The following is a 19646-nucleotide window of genomic DNA, read 5'->3' as shown; positions in this document are numbered from 1 at the left end:
TTTTTACTTAAGAATAAATTAAACAGATGAAAGAGGATTGCATGTCAAACATGCAGGGTTGTCATACAGTTTGTAGGGAATAATTTATATCAATAGTTTGTATATATAACATTTCTCGTTTATAATATAAGAGCAGTTTGACTTGCAAATAATATATGTTTCATAAGCCAAACCTTTATTTTTGTTTGGTTTTAATCAGTTAAATCTCTTATTCTACTTCGAAGAGAGAGAGAGAAAAAAAAAGAAGCAAAATGAGGTATGTAACAGTATAAACAACATATACATTCAATTGTCTTTGATAATGTCGAAATCAATTATGTAATGTTATTAATTAGTGGAAGACATAAAAGGTAAACACTAAAACCTTGTCATGTCTTATTATATAGAAGTTCAAAACTAAGACTTTGTCACCGGAGTTTCAATTCATAGATGGAAAGAAATCAAGAATACAATTATTAGAGGAATCAGAATACATGTAAAATTTTAACAATTCTGCCATTATCACCTACTGTTACACTCAACTGGCAATTTGGCATCTAGCACTGTTACCCATCTTTCTTTCATACAATCAATGTTCTCAGATTATTGCATGATAAAAAAGAATGTGTTTTTAACATTTCTCGAATATATATAGCTCAGATAAAATGAAGGCAATTGAGCAACTAGAAACTATTCTTTAGCTCATTTGCTTGAATCTAATGGCTTCTTCTTCTTCATTATCTCTCCATCTTCTTTTACTCTTCGCCATTCTTGCTATACTAGCAACATTAATAGAGTCCAAGCCAACATTTCAGCTTCCTGGAGCTTCTTTTTACAAGTCTTCATTCAAACAAGCAAAGGCTCCAAAGCCAAAGATTCCATATACTGCTCATTACTTCCCTCAAGTGTTAGACCATTTCACTTTTCATCCAAAGAGCTCGAAAATATTCTACCAGAAGTACCTCATCAACAGCCATTACTGGCACAAAGGAGGTCCCATCTTTGTGTACACTGGTAATGAAGGTCATATTGAATGGTTTGCAGCCAACACTGGCTTCTTGCTTGATATTGCTCCCAAGTTTAAGGCTCTCCTCGTTTTCATCGAGGTAAGTCTTGCTCTGCGCAATATTCGATCCCAAAACCTCTTGTATAAGAAGCAATTATGAAACACAATTTGGTTGTTCTTTTAAAGCAGAATCATTTTGTGGGTTGTTTTGGATTTTGCAGCATAGATTTTATGGGGAATCAATGCCATTTGGAAAGGACTCATACAAGTCAGCTGAGTCATTAGGGTACTTGAATTCACAGCAAGCTTTGGCTGATTATGCAGTTTTGATAAGGAGTTTGAAGCACAATCTGTCCTCTGAATCATCCCCAGTTGTGGTCTTTGGTGGTTCTTACGGAGGAAGTAAGTGCATGTTGCAGTTATTAGTCTTCTACTTATGAATTTATCACATCATCTGTATATAATTTTAATCTTTTGATAATATATTTAAAAAAATAAACTTGTATACGATACGGATGTACATATACATGTAGTTTGCACCACCAAAGTTTTTTCCACAAACGAAAGCTGAGGAATGTTGTAGAATCATTAATGGAGAAGCTTTTTAATGCCCCTTTAATGGCTGGTAGTTGTTGCAGTTGCTACTAATGAGTATGTTTGTGTGTGTTTTCATGTCATAAATAAAATTATTGTATCTATTTCAGTGCTGGCCAGCTGGTTTAGACTGAAATATCCCCACATAGCAATTGGTGCTCTGGCCTCTTCAGCCCCAATTTTGCAGTTTGATACCATTACTCCTTGGTCAAGCTTTCATGATGGTGTTTCCCAGGATTTCAAGGTCTCTATCTCTCTCGCTGAATTAATATATATACAAAAATTCTCAGATGCGAACGTTCTAAAATTTTTAACATCCAGACCAAAGATTCAATAATTTTTTTTGGTCTGCCAGTTAAAAACAACCCCACGTCTACACCAGAGAATGATTACATATATTCTTTCAAACTTCTTTGTAATTTTGCTATAATATTTTTTATGATTAATGTGAGTAGGATGCAAGCATGAATTGCTATGAAGTAATAAAGGGAAGCTGGGCAGAACTGGATGCACTGTCAGTTCAGAAAGAAGGCCTGGCTGAACTAAGTAAAATTTTCAGAACTTGCAAGTAAGTCTTCACCTTTATGCAACTAACCATTCGAGGCAAAAATTTGAGAATAATTACAAGACCATTTTGGTGTAAATGAACTGAGAATTTTTCCATTAATTCTCTGGTGATGAAAAGTACATATGCGTGTGTAAGCGCACAGGCACTCGGCACGCCCCCACGGTAAAACCCTTTTTTGTGGGTCTCTGGGGTCCTGTTCTCGGTTGTGACATTGAAAGGACAAGAATAATTGAGAAGAGAGGCCCAGTACCCAGAAAAGAAAAAAAAAAAAAAGCATTAATGTGATTGAATTATTGTTGGTTTGGGACCAAAATATGTATGTCAAGAAGAGTCAATTTTCTCTTTTGATCATGCCTTGTTTCAAAATGTCAAAAGCAAGATCAATTTCATTGACGCAAGTGCCAGCGTAGGAATGTACTTAAATTTACCAATGCCTACATCTATGACTGATGGTTAATGTTTTTATTCTGGAATTTTGACAGTGCTAGGAAAATGTGTCTTGAATTTCATTTTGATTCTGAAAGATTTATCTGATTTTATTCTTTCAAGTTCAGGGACCTGCATTCAGCAGATTCTGCCCTCGATTGGTTGTGGGAGGCTTTTGTTTACACAGCAATGGTGAATTATCCTACCGAAGCCAATTTCATGAAGCCTTTGCCTGCTTATCCTGTGCAGCAGGCAAGACTTTTACAAATGCCTGTAAAAAAATTACAAAATCTAAGATAAAATTAGAGATATCAAACTTTACTTTAATCCTTGTTTTGAATGTAGATGTGCAAAATCATTGATGGAATGCCACCGGAGACTACCAAGCTTCGCCGCGCGATTGCAGGGGCAAGCTTATATTACAACTATTCACAGACAGAAAAATGTTTTGAGATAGAACATGGAGCTGATGTTCATGTCCTTAGTGGTTGGAACTGGCAGGTAAAACTGTTCTGCAATTTTATTAGAATGTAAAAAACATTAAGGGGATTGCTGTGCAAACAAGCCATTTTTGTGACGATTTTGCAGGCATGTACAGAGATGATAATGCCGATGACTTGCTCCAATAAGAGTATGTTTCCTCCGTCAGGCTTCGATTACAAAGATGTTGAAGTAGAATGCAAGAAAAAATATGGAGTTATGCCTCGACCGCATTGGATCACCACTGAATTTGTTGGCAATGTGAGATATTTTTTTTTTTTTTTTTTTACTTTTTGTTCTTAAAACTGTCACGATCTGGGAGTTTTACACCTAAAGGCTAACCTATTAGGTAGAGGGGCTTCTCCCATTTATAAACTAGGATCTCTCTAATATGTTTTTGCTTCAATGTGGGATTGATTACATTCTCCCACACCCAATCTTGTAATGCCCTCGTTACAGGTGGGGCTCCCTTGCCTATCCATCCACCTCACTCTTATGTGGACCCACAACCACACATAGATGCCCTTGCGTGGATGCTTGGCAAGACATCGAAAAAGGGATTAGGTCTGCTCTGATACCACTTGTCACGGACTAAGAGTTTCACACCCAAGAGACTAACCTGTTAGGTGGAGGGGCTCCCCTATTTATAAGCCTAGAACCTTCCCAATACGCTTTCGCTTCAATGTGGGATTGATTACAAAAACACTATCAGATTGATTCCCTATATACCTTTTCGGATATTCTTTATTGTCATTGACATAGTTTTTTCGTATGGTTTCTCACACACTCTGTTGCCTGCACAGAGGATCGAGCTCGCATTGAAGAGATTCGGAAGCAACATAATATTTTCCAATGGGATGCAAGATCCATGGAGTAGAGGAGGGTGAGTTGATCTCTTTTCAATGGTTATTTTGATCATTTCATTTGTGTTCATATTATAATTATCTAATTGATGTGTATGAATTTCTCAGTGTGCTGAAGAATATATCTTCTAGTATCATAGCTCTTGTCACTAAGAAAGGTATGTGTATCATTAATTCAATACTTCATTAATCAACATTATGCGGCCTGGCACTCAAAATTCTCGTTGTGTCTTCCTGATTAGGAGCTCACCATGTCGATTTTCGATTCGAAACAAAAGATGATCCAGATTGGCTTGTAGAGCTTAGAAGACAAGAAGTTGATATCATTCAGAAGTGGATACATGAGTACTATGCAGATGTAAGACAAGGATAGTCAGTCAATGTTGCAAGAGCTCAGATTTGTAAGAACTTGCAGAAGAAGTAAATCAATCTATTGAAACTTGTTTATCTTGCGAAGTCTCTTGTCAACTATGTCACAATCATAAAAATTATATATAATGAATGCATATTCAACCAATCAATGCGTTTTATTGATTGTTTGTTATGTGCAGTAATTGTAAAAAAGATTTTCTTTTAATAGACTTGGTGGATGTTAAACTAAAAAGACAAATGTTAGCATCAGTTGAGACTTGAGAGTGTGATGATTTTTATCTATCCTAATGACACATGTCCCGTTTCACGAAAACTAATTAAATTAAACTGAAACATGTGCTAACTGTCAAAATCTTATTTTGTAGCATCTAGGGCTGTGAAAAACCAGTTAACCGAACCGGTTGGGGCATTTTTCGAATCAAATTGAAAAATCGGTTCAAGCAAAAATCTGAATCAAAACCGAACCGAATCAATATTTAAACTGATTTTAAACTGGACAAAATAACCGGTTCAAAAAATCGGTTAACCGACTTGAACCGAATTTTAAATATAAAAAATTTAATCTTCTTTCAATCCAAAGCATTCCCTTCGGAGACAACAACAGATTTGATTATCTTATGATTAATCTTGGAATGGCGCCCTGAAGGTCTGCAAAAACTCATAACAGTAAGTTCTAAACACAATAACACAAGAAAACAAATTAATCAGAAATAGAGATTAAAACTAAGACTAAGACTAAGAGGAAGCCGTTTCTTTCCTCTCCATGCCAAAGAACTCAAGTTTCAGTCGCGAGAAAAAGAAAGTATAAGAATGGAATTTGAATACTTGAGAGAAAGAGGAGATGACAACTTAAATGGTAAATTGGATAAGAGAATGAAGAAGCACGAACCACGAGGTACACATCTACACATGAGATGTAGAAATGAGAGAGAGAGACGCCTATGGGTTGGGTTTGGTTTGACTTGTAAATGCACACTCTCCCATGTTCTTGACAATATTAAACAGGGGAAAAAATATAACTTTTTTTTTAAACCGGTTTTAAAATCTGGTCTCGATTAACCGGTTTGAAAAAATCTATAAACCGAAAACCGAACCGAATAATCGGTTTATGAAATTTTGAAAACCAAAACCGAACCGATTTATAAAAAAACCGAATTTTCGATTCGGTTCTGTTTTTGGACTTTTTTTAGCATCGTGACAAGAGCAATAAGTGTGGAGAGCATACAAAAGATTGAGAGGTTTCGCAAAGCATTCACATGGGGTTTGACACCTAAGACATTAGTGTGTTTCCTCCTAACACATTCACAATACTTCATCAAACTCTTTAGGAGAGAGATGCTCAGTGAAACGGGAGTGTAAGTAGTGATGGCAATGGGCTGGGCCGAGACTGGGTATCCCTTGGCCTAGGCCCAAGCCCGGCCCGACGAGCTTTTTGTAACCTCAGGCCCTACCCAAGCCTGTCCATTTTTATAATGTGAATTTTTAAATATTAATAAATTTTATTTTTTTATATTTTTAATTCTAAAAACAATTTTTAAATATTAATTTATTTTTTAATACTTACCAAATATATAAATAACTTTTTACAAAGTGCATCTATCCATCCATGTAAGGTTTGGGAAATATAAGTATATATATGTAAGATAATCTTGTAATTAAATATATAGTATAAGGGTAATTTAGTATAATTAATACTAAAATTGTTGGGCTGGGCCGAGCCGGGCTTGAAGCCCTGCCCGTACCCGAGGTCGGGCTTGAAGCCCTGCCCGTACCCGAGGTCGGGCCTTAAAATTAGGCCCACACCCATGCCCGCGAACATCGGATAAAGCACGACCTTTTTGACACGGGCCAGGTCGGTACCCAAAAATATCAGGTCCATTGCCATCTCTAAGTATAAGAGCTATTCTTCATAGTCGACGATGAAGAAGGGATTAGGTCATCCTTACACAAACTAGTTAAGAGCCCTGATGAGTCCATGGCAAGACGAACCCAATAGACCTTGAGCCGATGAATGACGTACATGTAGGCTTAGCCCGTCTCAAGTGTAATGTTGAGGTGCAGCACGGATCGTTCCACTGCATCGAAACTCTAGGCTCGTGACACAAGGCCTATAAGTCGCACTTACAATTGACGCTAACGCCCCTCAAATTAAAAATCTATCATTTACATATTGGTTTATGATATCGCTAATGCAACAACCATCCTATTATAACTTTCTAATTGCTTGCAATTGCAAGTCTTTGAGCAAATAACAAAACTGCATTAAGTAATAGCCCCTTCTTTAAATGCATACACAATTTTAGTTAAAAACTACATTTTTCTCAAATAAAGTATATGGGGTAACAGGTTAAACTTTCTAAATTAATATAAGATACTTGATCAAAATCTAAGAAGCTTTTCTCTTCATAGACATTAAATAAATATTTTTTAATTAGGAAAAAACAATTAAATGAATTTTTGTATTAAAATAACAGCAATTTATTTTCAAAATATAGAGAGGGCTTTGGATTGAATAATAAAAATCTTCATTGGAAAAAATAATTAACTGAATTGATAAATGATAAACCCACCGGCACAATAAAAAAGATTAATGAATAAAATTGGACCCACACGCATTGATCGAAAAAGTTTATTACAGGAACTGACTTTTGTCAAACATTAACAAATTATCAGAAGCAGAAGCAGAAGCAGTACATTTTCATTCGTTCGTTCATAGTAACTATCAAATCACTCAGTTAGATCTCTACTTCATTATCTCTTTACTCACAGAGAGAGAGAGAGAGTGGGTGTGTCTGTGGAGGAAGAGAGAGAGAACAAGAAGAAGATGTCAAGGAGACCAGGGGCGTGTTTGAGATGTTGTCTGGTGATATTTGCAATAGTTTCAGCTTTAGCAGTGTGTGGACCTGCCCTTTATTGGAGATTCAAGAAGGGTGTTTTGGTTGCTCACTCTAAATCCTCTTGCCCTCCTTGTGTCTGTGATTGCCCTCCTCCTCTTTCGCTTCTCAAGATTGCTCCCGGTATCTATCTTTGTGTTTTTGTTTGCGGAAGTTTTGATTTTGATGATTTTTTGCATCTGGGTTGTTGTTAGATTTTGATTTTGTTATGCAATATGTGTATTAGATTGAAAATGAGACGTGCCCATTTCAGCAATTTGAGGTTTTTTTATCTGTGCTCTTGCATTTTTGTCAAATTTTGATTTTTGTTCTTTTAGGTGTTGATTAAGTGAATTGCTGTGTATCTGTTTGTGCAAGTTTTTGTTCTGTCGTGCGATATGTTTATTAGATTGAAATTGAGTGGTAACCGTTTCAGTAATTCGAGCTTTTGATCTGTCCTTATAGCTCATTTTGTTTTGTGCTTCTGGGTTGTCGTCGGTGTTGATTAGAGTAAATTAGCGTGTCCTTGTTTGTGAAAGTTCTGATTTTGAATTTTTTTTTTCCTTTTCCTCGTCGGCATCTTCGTTGTTGTTAGATTATAATTTAGAGCTACCCATTTGATCAATTTGACATCTGATCTCTCCTTTAGCTAGCTTAAAGTTTTGTACTTCTGGATAGTTGCCATTTTATTTTTTTATTTTTTGGTTTAGTTGTTGATGAAAGTGAATTAGAGTGCATTTTGTTTGTGCAAGTTTTGGTTTTGTCGTGTGATATGTGTATCAGATTGAAATTGGGGGATGCTCATTTCAACATATCGAGATTTGATCTGTTGTTGTAGCTCAATTTCTGTTTTCTGTTTCTGGATTGTTGTCAAATTTTGATTCTTTTTTTTTTTTTTTTTTTTTTTTTTAAAGTGAATTGGTGTGTACTTGTTTGTGCAAGCCTACGTTTTGGTGTTCTGTGCACTGTTAGATTTGGTATTGTTGTGTGTTTTGTGTATTAGATTGAAATTGATGGATGCCCATTTCAGCAATTTGAGGCTTTGATATGTCGTTATAGCTCACTTTATGTTTTGTGCTTCTGGGTTGATGTCAAATTTTGATTATTTGGTTTTTTAGATGTGATGAAATTGAAATTAGATTGTACTTCTTTCGGAAAGTTTTTTCTTTGGTGATTTGTTTGTATCCATGCTGCTGTTAGTTGTTGATTTTATTTTGCAAAATGTGTATTAGAGTGAAATTTAAGCAACATCTTTAGAATTTTGTATCCCACTCCCACATGTTTGTTGCTTCTGGGATTTTGTCAGAATTTGACCCTTTTCCTGTTTAGGTGTTGATTATTGTGGAATTAAGGAGGCTTATTTGGTCAACTTCAAAGTTTGATATACTTTTGTCTCTAATATTTAATTTTGAGCTTCGTACACACTGGGAAATATTTCGTAGAATAGGGATTACATGTTTCAAGTTAGATTTATTTTCATTTATTTCTTTCACATATTCTGGCTATGGTACAAATACAATTAGAGTGCCCCTGTCATCACTTTGGGACTTGGATCAGTTGATATTGCTAATTATGAATTTGGGATCTCTTTGTACTTATGTGTTTGATTGAGACTATGGGGGTGCTCATTTCATGACTGATGAGGTTTTAGGGTTTAGGGAAAAATTATGAAATTTTAGAGAACTAGGAAAGTTCCAGTATCTGGTCTGCAAAATTTTGTTCAGAAAATATCCTCTATAAATCCAAAAACAATTTGAAAATGACTATAACACTGTACGATATCAATGTGTTGGATTTAGGAGTCTAATTATAATTTAAATCCATGATAAACATTTTTCTACAACACCATATAACGCTTGTGGTACTATAATGGTATTTATATTTCTCTTATGACTATACATCTAATAGGAAGTTCTGTTGAAACTGGGTAAATTGCTTCTTCATGGTTGTAAATGTCAGGTGGAGGTCTTTTGATGTTGATTCTCTAAACCATAAAATAATCAAGGGAAAACAATTTATTTGTTTCTTATTCTGGATTTTGTGGTTACTTGATTAGGCAATAGACCTATTCATAAGCCAAATCTATGTGATGATAGAAGGTGCAAGCGCAGGCCAAAAAGTTTTTGCCATCCAAATCCTAGTTTTTTGTCCCTAGATGTGGGTACTCATGTGTTTGGGCTGTGGATTCAATGATTGATATAGTGGTTAGTTTTTCTATCGTTATTACATGGACTTAATGTCATGGTTTTGGAAAGAAAGAGGAAACAAAAAGGGAGATTACTTTTTTCAGATGTAGTTTAACAAGTTCATCTTTGATGACGGTTGTTTCCTCTCGTTTCCTGCTGTCCTCATGCTTTGATTTGTATGAATTATTTACATGCTTTCTATACTACTATATATGTTGTTAACTTTTGAAATTCCTTACTAGGAGCTTCCTTTGATCTGTGATATCTTCAAGTAGTCAAACTTTCTGTTTGTTATATAGACCATGTTTTCAAAGTCCATATATCTTTTAGGTTCTGATGTCACCTTTTGGCTTGTGTTATAATTTTGCAGGGTTGGCCAATCTCTCAGTCACAGGTAAGAGTTCATTCTACCTCCCCAACTTGGTTAATAACAACATGAATTATCCCTTTATATTAGTTTTATTCATCTCTAAATTCCCAATGACGATGAAGGTTTTTCCAAAGGGTCAAAGCTCATTTAGTTGCCATTCATTTTCCACTTTACTTTTTCTAAAAAGAAGTCTAATTTGGTAGTTGGAACTTGCCTACTGTACAACATCACCTTTCCAGCTAATAGACTGCTCTTTGTACATTGAAATGTCATTTTAACTTGTCAATTATCTACCTTTTCTTCTCCTACTTTACTAGTTTGCTGACGTAAGACTATGATATATGCTTGCATTGGCTAGTAGCTGTCTGTATTAAACTAAAAATGACTTCCAAATTTATGCTAGTTAGGCCTTTAGTTTGTAAGAGCTATTCGATGAGTCAAGGGAGCTCATGTAGCTTTCAACGCTTCACTAAGTGGCCCTCGCAGCTGTGGCTTTTACTCTACGGCTTCTCCTTCACCGAGTTCTCCTTACCAATCCCCTTAAAGTGTCACAAATGCCTCCCTTCAGGCCTATTCTAACTCATCTTAGGCCTCCTATTATATTTTGCATAATGTTAGTATTACTAAAACAATCTTAGAAACTAATTAAATGACTAATCTGGGAACGTTTGGACGGTATTGCTTGCCTCCAAGATCTTTCAAGGATATTCTTTTGTCAAGTCTCACTTCTCTCCCAAATTGCAGAGCTTCCTGACTTACTTTTATCCCATTATTTGAAGTCAGAATCCTGTGTGTAGCATTAATCGTGTGTCAATGGCGCAGATTGTGGAAGTAGCGACCCTGAGGTCAAGAAGGAGATGGAAAAGCAGTTTGTGGATCTTCTGACGGAGGAGTTGAAGCTGCAAGAGTCTGTTGCTGAAGAGCACATGCGGCATATGAACATCACGTTTGGTGAAGCTAAAAGAGTGGCTTCTCTGTACCAAAGAGAGGCAGAAAAATGCAATGCCGCGACGGAAACCTGTGAGGAAGCTAGAGAGTGGTCTGAGGCTTTGCTGATCCAGGAGAAGAAAGTGACTAACTTGTGGGAACAACGAGCCCGCCAAATGGGTTGGGAAGGTGAATAATTCCTTGTACAATATAATTTAAAAAAAGAGTTCTATTGTTGAATTAGTGGATTTTTCCATCCTTACTATTTTATGGAAGCAACAAGCAAATTGCTTGAGTTGGCTTGTGAAGCCAGAGTTTCAATCTCACACGTGTATTCTCTTGCAGTTGTAGTATTGTTGTTCTGGGACTGGGATAAGATAGTACCCATCAATTTTCCTTTGTAATTGACATGTTGTGGATTACTCCCACCACCATATTTTTATTATAATATGATCTCTATATACTTTCTTTGGTACATTATTTCTTAAATGATTTTGATGTTGCATAACTTTCACAAGCCTTTTGCCCTGTGCCAAACAATTTGCCAGAAGTTGAAGCTGTTTAATCAGCAGTAAGTCTCTTCTCTGAATCAGTCCATTGCCAGTAAATCATACACAAGCCCGCCTAGGGGTGAAAATCAGGTCTAGCTACTCGAACTCAACTCAATGTTGGCACAAACTTGACTCAACATTAGTCGAGTTCGAGTAGTTAATTGAGTCGAGTTCAAGTAGTTAATCGAGTCGAGTTCGATCATAGTAGAACTCAACTCAAGATGTTCGTGAGTATTTTCAAGCTCGATGGTTAAGTTGATAGTTTTTAAAGTAATAGGGGTCATAGTAATTTAGAAGTTATAAAATTTGCAAATCCACCCCTGTTAAATGAGCTCGGACTCGATTAAATCTCGACTTCCAATTTAAGTACCAAGTTTGAGTGTGAACTTAATTTCTCAGGCTTAAACTCGATATTGTAGCAATCGAGTCGAGTTCGATTTAGTTATTTACTAGATGCTCGACTCGACTACACCCCTAAGTCTACCCTTGCAATCTTCCAAGCATGGAAACTAAAGGTACTGTTCGAAATACAAGTTTCGCATAGGACAAAATTACAGTATCTGAGATAACGTTAACTCTCATGTAAATCATAAAGTGTCAGATGTATAACAAAGAGGGATTTTTATCAGATCTAAACTGCATCAGATATTAACTGTAGATTAACCACCAGTTGTCCCTTCAAACTTGCAGATCTTACAAATCTCTATGAAAACATGTGTTTGCACGTGAAAAATCGTAGTGGCCTGCCGATCAATTGGGTGAAATAGTTATTTATTGCAAAATTAGCTTTATTATTGACTATTATATTATAGCACTATAATTTGTCTTAACAATATTAAAGAGAGTATCATTATCATGATTTGCAAGACCTCCCTCTCTCACCGACCCAATTATGCATTTTTTTTCTCCATAACAAGACAAATCTCCCCCTGGCTTTTCTTAATTTCAGAATCAAATACTTAATATATTTTTTAAATCAAGATAGGTAGGTAAAACAAATATCTTCATAAATAATAATAAATAAATAAATAACAGTAATACTATATTTACGAACCATTTTTATTAACTTTTTTACAAACACGATATATCAATTTATAATTGGTCAGTTTGTAATAGTTTCACTATCCAATAATGGTTTCACCTAATCAGATACAAACTGATCAATTACGAGTTGTCACGTCATATTTGTTAGAAAATTATAAAAGAGTTTGAAAACCAATCCTTATTCAATAAATACAGTAATATGGATCTGGTAAAAACATATTTTTGAGTAAAACATTTTCCTCTCCATTATTCACTAGATTAATGAGCAAAAGTGGCAATTTTCCTCCGCATTTTTCTCACAATCCAATCAGCACTAAAACGTCATACGGAGGAATATATACGTGATAAAGTGGATAACCTGGTAGGGTCCTTTTAGTTGGCCCCAAGTGATTGACTTTCTCAAAGAAAGTAAAGTTAAAAAAAAAAAAAAAAGGAAATAGTCAAATTTGATGACCAGCCAGACCCAGTTGAGGGCATACCAAATGAGACATGAAACCGCATAACGCGGTTTCAACTTTCAAAGTGCATGCACTCACTCTCATACACAGCTGTCTCAGCTCTTACTTTTAATCTATAATCTATATATCTCACGAATCTTTCATTTATTTTTTTGTTATATAATAATCAGAATCCCATTTGCTCAGACAAAAAACAATTAATATCTTCAGATCAACATCACATTTTTTAATGGTGGTTTTTTTAAGTATCTTTACTTGTAGCCCTTAAGAACCCAGTTGCCTAAATGTCTTGGAAACAGTTTTTTTCTGTTAGATTTGACGAAACAGGATAAGGGTCTTGAAAAGTTTGAAGGTTGTTGTGAAAGACTTGATTTTGTGGTGCTTTTGGGTTTCTAAACTTGGAAATTGTGCTGAGAATCTAGGGGTGGGAGTTAAAGTTTGGTGTTTTTTATGAATGGAAAGTTCAGGGAACAAGAAGAGAGTGTATGAGGATGAGGGAGAAGAGGATGTGCCTGGGTCAAAGAAATCAAAGTTGCCTGCTTTGGCAAGGTTTGTTCTGTTGAATTTAGTGGTTTTTAATTGTTGGGGTTGTTCTTGTTTTGATTCAATCAGTATTTGAAATTGTTGTTCATGGTTTATGTTTTCTTGAAAGTGTCAGTCACTATGATAGGTATAAGGAAATTAAGAGATTTGGTTTAAGAATTGGGATCCAAAGAAGAGTTTTGGTAAAGGAGAATGTGTCAATTTCATGGTTTATGCATGTTCACTTAATGCTGATCCATTTTGGTGGATCTCATTTAATGAAGCCCCTTGCAGCTGTCCTGTGTTATATATATCATATCATTATGAATAAAACTTTTGTTTCCTTAAACTGTATCTTGGAGAGTGTTTCTTGAACTAGAAGATGGTGAGAAGTGATGCAATTCTGTTGCTGTGATAGAAAAACAATTGTGCCAATAAGTGGATCTAATTTACCGAAATTGATGCTCTCTTTCACGTTTTGACTACTTGAAACTTCATATTTTGCATCTGCAGTGTAATCGTGGAAGCTTTGAAGGTGGATAGCTTGCAAAGACTTTGCTCATCTTTGGAGCCTCTTCTGCGCAGAATTGTGAGTCGGCAAACTTATTTATCATCTGTGTTTCTGCATAACAGATAGTTTGCGACATATTGGTGATTGATCCTTTCTTTCTAGCTTAAATTAATTGTTTGAATGAATGTCCTGTATAAGGTTTTCTCATTAGTGACATTTCACTGTTGACTTTGCCAATAGTAGTGCTGTCCATGGGGTAAAGTTTCACGGTAGACTGCATTTTGGTTTGCTTGACTTGTTGTCATTTAGAGTCTAAGGGATCTCATATAGAGCTGGAGACAAAAATATAATATTTAAGTCCAACACCATTGGCCAAGGCTCTCTGGCACTAGCATGCTTTTAAATCAGTTCGGCTTGCATTATATATACATCTGTTTTATATTTTCTTTCTAATCTTTGAATGCCAGGTATCGTGTGCAAAATATGTTTAGTATGCAGTTAAATCCTCTTATTAATTTTGCAATTTCATGAATAATAGGTCAGCGAAGAAGTGGAGCGCGCTTTGACAAAGTTTGGTCATGCTGCACTTCCAGCAAGGTGTGTTCATGGTTTCTACCTTAATATTCAGACACTGACATTAGATAATTCAATCATGTATCTTCATTACACTGATAACAAATCTAAACGGAATATCATATTTATTATTTATATTGTTGCTTCCTTCCTGTGAAGGGACGAAACTGGACAAATTTGCTAATGTTGAACGTCATATAGTAACATTATGCTCAAACTATTGCTGTGTATAAAATGTTTATCTGCAAGGTAGCTAGCACGGGAAAGCCAGGCGTTGAATGTGGAAACATTTCAATAAGAATGTTGTAATTATTTAAAGCCAGGGGTTGGAACTTGATGCAGGACATTTATCAATTCATTGAACTCATTGATCATATCTTGATCTGTGACAGGTCTCCTCCACCAAGAATACAAGGCCCTGGAGGAAAAAATTTGCAACTTCAATTCAAAACAAGGATGCCACCTCACCTTTTCACAGGTGGAAAGGTTGAGGGAGACCAAGGTGCAGCTATCCATGTTGTCTTGATAGACCTGAACACAGGAAGTGTTATCCAAAGCGGACCAGAATCAGTTGCGAAGTTGAACATTGTGGTGCTTGAAGGTGACTTCAATGAGGAAGATGATGATGATTGGACTAAAGAGCAGTTTGAAGGCTATGAAGTAAAGGAGCGTGAGGGAAAAAGGCCACTTCTGACAGGGGATTTGCAGGTGACCCTCAAGGAAGGGATAGGAACTGTAGGAGATCTTACTTTCACCGACAACTCTAGCTGGATAAGGAGCAGAAAATTCAGGCTTGGTGTCAAAGTTGCCCCTGGATATTGTGAGGAGATTCGTATTCGTGAGGCTAAAACAGAGGCTTTCGCTGTCAAAGATCACAGGGGAGAATGTGAGTTTTCTAACCCGTCTTTTCTTTTGATTGATAGGCAATTCTTGTAAACATATTGTATTGGATGGCCAAATAAGGATACGGGACTACAGTTGACACAATTAAAGGGGCAGAGAGCAAACTTAGGGGTACATTTATACAGTTATGTTGCTGCGAAGGAATTGATGCAACATGCAGAACCAATATCTGGATAGAACAGTAACCATATGCCATCCCTTAGCTCACTATTTAGATCAGCTATCTGTAGAACTCATGATTAACTAAGCACTCAGATTCTTGTCTTCTTAAAGAACTCAATGCCCACTATCTCACTCAATGTAAAACCACTTCTATTATGATTTAAGCAATTGATGATACAATAGCCCAGTTTAGTGGCTTCTAGAACTCAAACTTCCGGGCATGCTGAATCAGAGTTCTGTTCTTTTCAGTGAATGACCATGCTACTCTAGTCTCTGGGAATATATCAGTATCCTGCTAAGCTTGTCTTTATCAATTTGTTGATGTCAAAATTATTTTTGCAAATTGCAGTATACAAGAAACATTACCCACCAGCCTTACATGATGAAGTTTGGAGATTGGATAGAATAGCAAAAGATGGAGCACTGCACAAGAAGTTGGTCAAGGCTGACATTCTTACTGTCGAAGATTTTCTCCGAATTTTTGTTAGAGATCCACAGAAATTGAGAAATGTAAGAGCTTCATTCTTTGGATCTTTATTTTTTTCTCTTATTCTCTTAAATACGTTTATTGAATCCTTTTTTTCTCCTTCCATTAAAGTTTTACAAGAATTTGTTGTTCTTCGTTTTCTTAAAACTTCAATTTTCTCTGCACAGATCCTTGGGAGTGGAATGTCCAATAGAATGTGGGAGAACACAGTGGAGCATGCTAAAACGTGTGTGTTGGGTGGGAAGCTTTATGTATACTACACAGATGAAACTCATAATACTGGTGTTGTTTTCAACCATATTTATGAGCTTAGAGGCCTCATCGCTGATGGGCAGTTTGTCTCCTTGGAATCTCTTAACCACACTCAAAAGGTTAGATGTTCTTCAGTCATCATACAATTTAACAAGATTAAATTAATTCATCTAGTTTTCTAAATCTGGTCATCAGCCCGCACATGTGCATATGCAAACAGTTTCCTGTATGTTCAACCAGCATCCTTTGAAGATAAGTTAGACATCAGATAGTTGGCTACACCCATGAAACAGGATTATAATAAAGTGACTAAATTACTAAACACTTTTAATGGCCTGATTATTTTGTAGTATGTCACATGTACCAGAACAGTTTTTAAATTTATGGTGCTGTCGTTACTCATTAGGCCATTAGAGATGATCTAAATGGGGAAATATTGAAGGAGGTAGTTTTCCACTCTTTTGGTGTTTTAATGTTCTTCTCGTAGCATCACNTTCATCTAGTTTTCTAAATCTGGTCATCAGCCCGCACATGTGCATATGCAAACAGTTTCCTGTATGTTCAACCAGCATCCTTTGAAGATAAGTTAGACATCAGATAGTTGGCTACACCCATGAAACAGGATTATAATAAAGTGACTAAATTACTAAACACTTTTAATGGCCTGATTATTTTGTAGTATGTCACATGTATCAGAATAGTTTTTAAATTTATGGTGCTGTCATTACTCATTAGGCCATTAGAGATGATCTAAATGGGGAAATATCGAAGGAGGTAGTTTTCCACTCTTTTGGTGTTATAATGTTCTTCTCGTAGCATCACTTGAACTTCTATACGAGGGATCGAATTACTTGACTCATGCATGTATTTGCCTACAGATTTCTGTTGATTCTTTGGTGAAAAGAGCATACGATAATTGGCTTCAAGTTGTAGAATATGATGGCAAAGTCCTGAACTCACTGACTAGTACAAAGAAGGTTATAAAAACGCCAGCTGCACCAATAGTGAACAACTATGAAACAGATCACAGTATTTCAACAATTCAGAACAGGCAGCAGTACATCTCCTCTGAGCCAAGTCCACACTGCCAAACTGGAAATAACCACTCTCAAGCACCTCAGTTGATTGAATTTCCATTCGTGAGGTCTGATCAGACTGCATTGATGACAATAAATAATCCACAAGCTGCATTACCTAGCAGCATTGATTATATGTCAATTGCAAATCCTGCAGTCGGGGGTCCTTATTTTCCAGGAGATTGGTCGCGGCCAAGAAATGGACAGGGCTTGGAAGACTTTATTGCTGAGGAAATCCGACTTAGAAGTTCTGAGATGTTAGAGAATGATGACATGCAGAGACTGCTAAAAACACTAAGTATGGGCGTTGGAATGACACCTGGTTATGATCATCCTGACGAGGCTTGTTATTCTTATGGCATTCAGTATGAGCCTCAAGTGGATCGGACTTACAGGAATGAACCCAGCAGGGGTTCAGGGAAGGCTGTTGTCGGATGGCTTAAGCTTAAAGCCGCCTTAAGATGGGGAATATTTGTAAGGAAGAAAGCTGCAGAAAGAAGAGCTCAGCTTGTTGAGCTAGAATAAGTTCATTTCTTAAAACTTTAGCTTACCTTTTTTACTATGTAACATTCTTTGGTTCCATGGAGTTCAAAATTGCTCTAGTTGATTGCTGACAAGAAATAGAAGAATATATCAAAATACAACATTTAAGGTAATCAAAACATTCTTTGTTATGTATGAAGCCTTGTGTCTGGTTTTACCCTATTACTTTATTCCAAGTTCCTTCTCTCTCTCTCTTTCTCTCTCTCTCTCTCTCTCTCTCTCTCTCTCTCTCTCTCTCTTATCTTTATTGTCATTTATATTCTGGTAAAGGACCACAAAATAAAGTTTGAAGGTTGTAACTTCTTCTGTAAAGTTTCAAGCAAAGTATGTTAAATAATATAGAATGGTTTCTAAAGAACAATAAAGCTATAGTCACCGGGGTTTTTACATCAAAAATATGTATAGGCCTACGTGTCTTGATTTGTACTAATATTCCAGACGCATGATTAAACAATAAATATTTTTCTAGTGAACAGCCGTCCATCAAATATAAACGACCGTTCACTTACATGGACTCTCGTCCATATTATATGGACGGACGTCCCTATTTAAAGGATATCCGTCCATAAGTAAAATGAAATAATTTTTTTTATAAAAATTAGAGATGATCGTTTATTCGTTATAGACAGCCGTCCCTTTATTTTGGATAAGCGTCCGTAAATAAAGGACACCCACCCTTAAAATAAAAAATAAAAACTTTTGGGGACGGCGGTCGATCAATTTTATACGGCCGTCCCTTAGCCCATTATTTTGGGTTTTACAGTGAGAGCGCGAGAAACCATGCATGCGAGTTTTGTTCAGAGAAAGTCCCCTTTTTTGCAGTAATGTTTGAGAGTGCCTGCGTCCATGTACTCCATGACCATGGCAATATCCCTGAAGGTTTTTCGAACACGCCGTGGCATGACGACGAAAGGGAGTCGGTACGGCGGAGGATTTCCATTTCGCGGAAGACTTGGCGGCGGAGGGTGGAGTCGCTCTCGCCGTGGACAACTTTCAAAGCAAAATCTTGTCAGTCCGTTTTGATGGACTTTGTAGACAGTTCCACCATTTCCGGCGAGGACTTGTAGCCTGTCCAAGTCTGCGCATGTTATGGCGGCTGTCGCGGCGGCAGAATTGCCGGAGGGGGCGGCAGCTGGAGGGAGAGGTAAGGGGAAACGTGGGCAACGGTCAGATTCTAGTAAAGGGAGTGCAGATTCAATGTCTGCGCTGCCTGACAATTGCCCTTAATACAAATAAGAGCTTCCAGTTCAGGGTTTGACGAGATAAAATGAAGTAAAGCGAGGGATTATATAAAAAATTTTGAAGGGAGAAGAATGAATGATTAAGAAGTGAGAGAGCTAATTGGGAAGTTGAAGATATTCATGGATATAGGACTGGAGTCCGTCTCATGAATGCGCTTTGAGTACGGTTAATCAATGGTTTAGTTTTACTTGCATGAAAAATCAAGGTTGTTGTATGTTTATTTGTTATCAGAAGATTTGTTCGAATAATAATTTATCCCTGGTTAAGGTGCTGTATGTTATTGTTACAAAGCGATTGGAGCTCTTATGATCTTCTGTACCACTTTATTAATTTTACAGATTAAAAAGTTTTTTTTTGGGGTTAATTTTTCTAGTTTTCAGGTGTTTAAAGCAACTAAAAATGATAGTTTCTGTTGGAGATAGCTTAATGTTGCTATAAGTTTTAGTTTCTAAAATTTATGGTTCGAGTAAAGGAAATGGATGCTTAAGTTTTGATTTCTATGATTGTAGTTCCAGAAAAAACCTCAGTTGCTGGAGATGGCAGTCGTGTTCGGTGATCTTAACTCAGCCTCTGGTTTAAGAAACTTGATGAGTACCTTCTGACTCGTAGTTATAATGGGTGAGTTCTATTTTGCCGTATATTTGTCTGTGTGCTCCCAAGAGTAGTGATGGTAATGAT

At 36.5% G+C, this 19646-nt stretch overlaps 3 protein-coding genes across 4 annotated transcripts; all 3 read left to right on the top strand.

Annotated features, from left to right (window-relative positions):
• Positions 1–417: 417 nt before the first annotated feature.
• LOC116131077 (lysosomal Pro-X carboxypeptidase) lies at positions 418–4401 on the top strand. Its single transcript, XM_031416718.1, has 10 exons — positions 418–1085; positions 1207–1387; positions 1690–1823; positions 2035–2147; positions 2702–2825; positions 2919–3074; positions 3162–3314; positions 3857–3936; positions 4025–4074; positions 4159–4401. Exons 1-10 carry the CDS (start codon positions 699–701, stop codon positions 4287–4289), a joined length of 1509 nt encoding a protein of 502 aa, XP_031272578.1. The 5' UTR covers positions 418–698; the 3' UTR covers positions 4290–4401.
• Positions 4402–6943: 2542 nt separating this feature from the next.
• LOC116131065 lies at positions 6944–11110 on the top strand. The gene is made up of 3 exons (XM_031416709.1): positions 6944–7305; positions 9718–9741; positions 10540–11110. Exons 1-3 carry the CDS (start codon positions 7113–7115, stop codon positions 10839–10841), a joined length of 519 nt encoding a protein of 172 aa, XP_031272569.1. The 5' UTR covers positions 6944–7112; the 3' UTR covers positions 10842–11110.
• A 1710-nt stretch (positions 11111–12820) lies between these two features.
• LOC116131063 (calmodulin-binding protein 60 E-like) lies at positions 12821–17891 on the top strand. Of its 2 annotated transcripts, XM_031416707.1 has the most exons (7): positions 12821–13246; positions 13733–13808; positions 14269–14327; positions 14696–15189; positions 15718–15878; positions 16023–16226; positions 16986–17891. In XM_031416707.1, the coding sequence occupies exons 1-7, from the start codon at positions 13152–13154 to the stop codon at positions 17706–17708; spliced, it is 1812 nt and encodes a 603-aa protein (XP_031272567.1). In that variant the 5' UTR covers positions 12821–13151; the 3' UTR covers positions 17709–17891. The 2 variants fall into 2 exon arrangements, with proteins under 2 accessions (XP_031272567.1, XP_031272568.1); XM_031416708.1 differs by lacking the exon at positions 12821–13246 and having other exon boundaries at positions 13806–13870.
• The last annotated feature ends 1755 nt before the right edge of the window (positions 17892–19646 follow it).

Source organism: Pistacia vera, unplaced genomic scaffold (assembly GCF_008641045.1).
Source record: "Pistacia vera cultivar Batoury unplaced genomic scaffold, PisVer_v2 Contig228, whole genome shotgun sequence".
Lineage (NCBI taxonomy): Eukaryota > Viridiplantae > Streptophyta > Magnoliopsida > Sapindales > Anacardiaceae > Pistacia > Pistacia vera.
The sequence above is the reverse complement of the archived record's forward strand: the minus strand, read 5'-3'. Positions and strand labels throughout refer to the sequence as shown.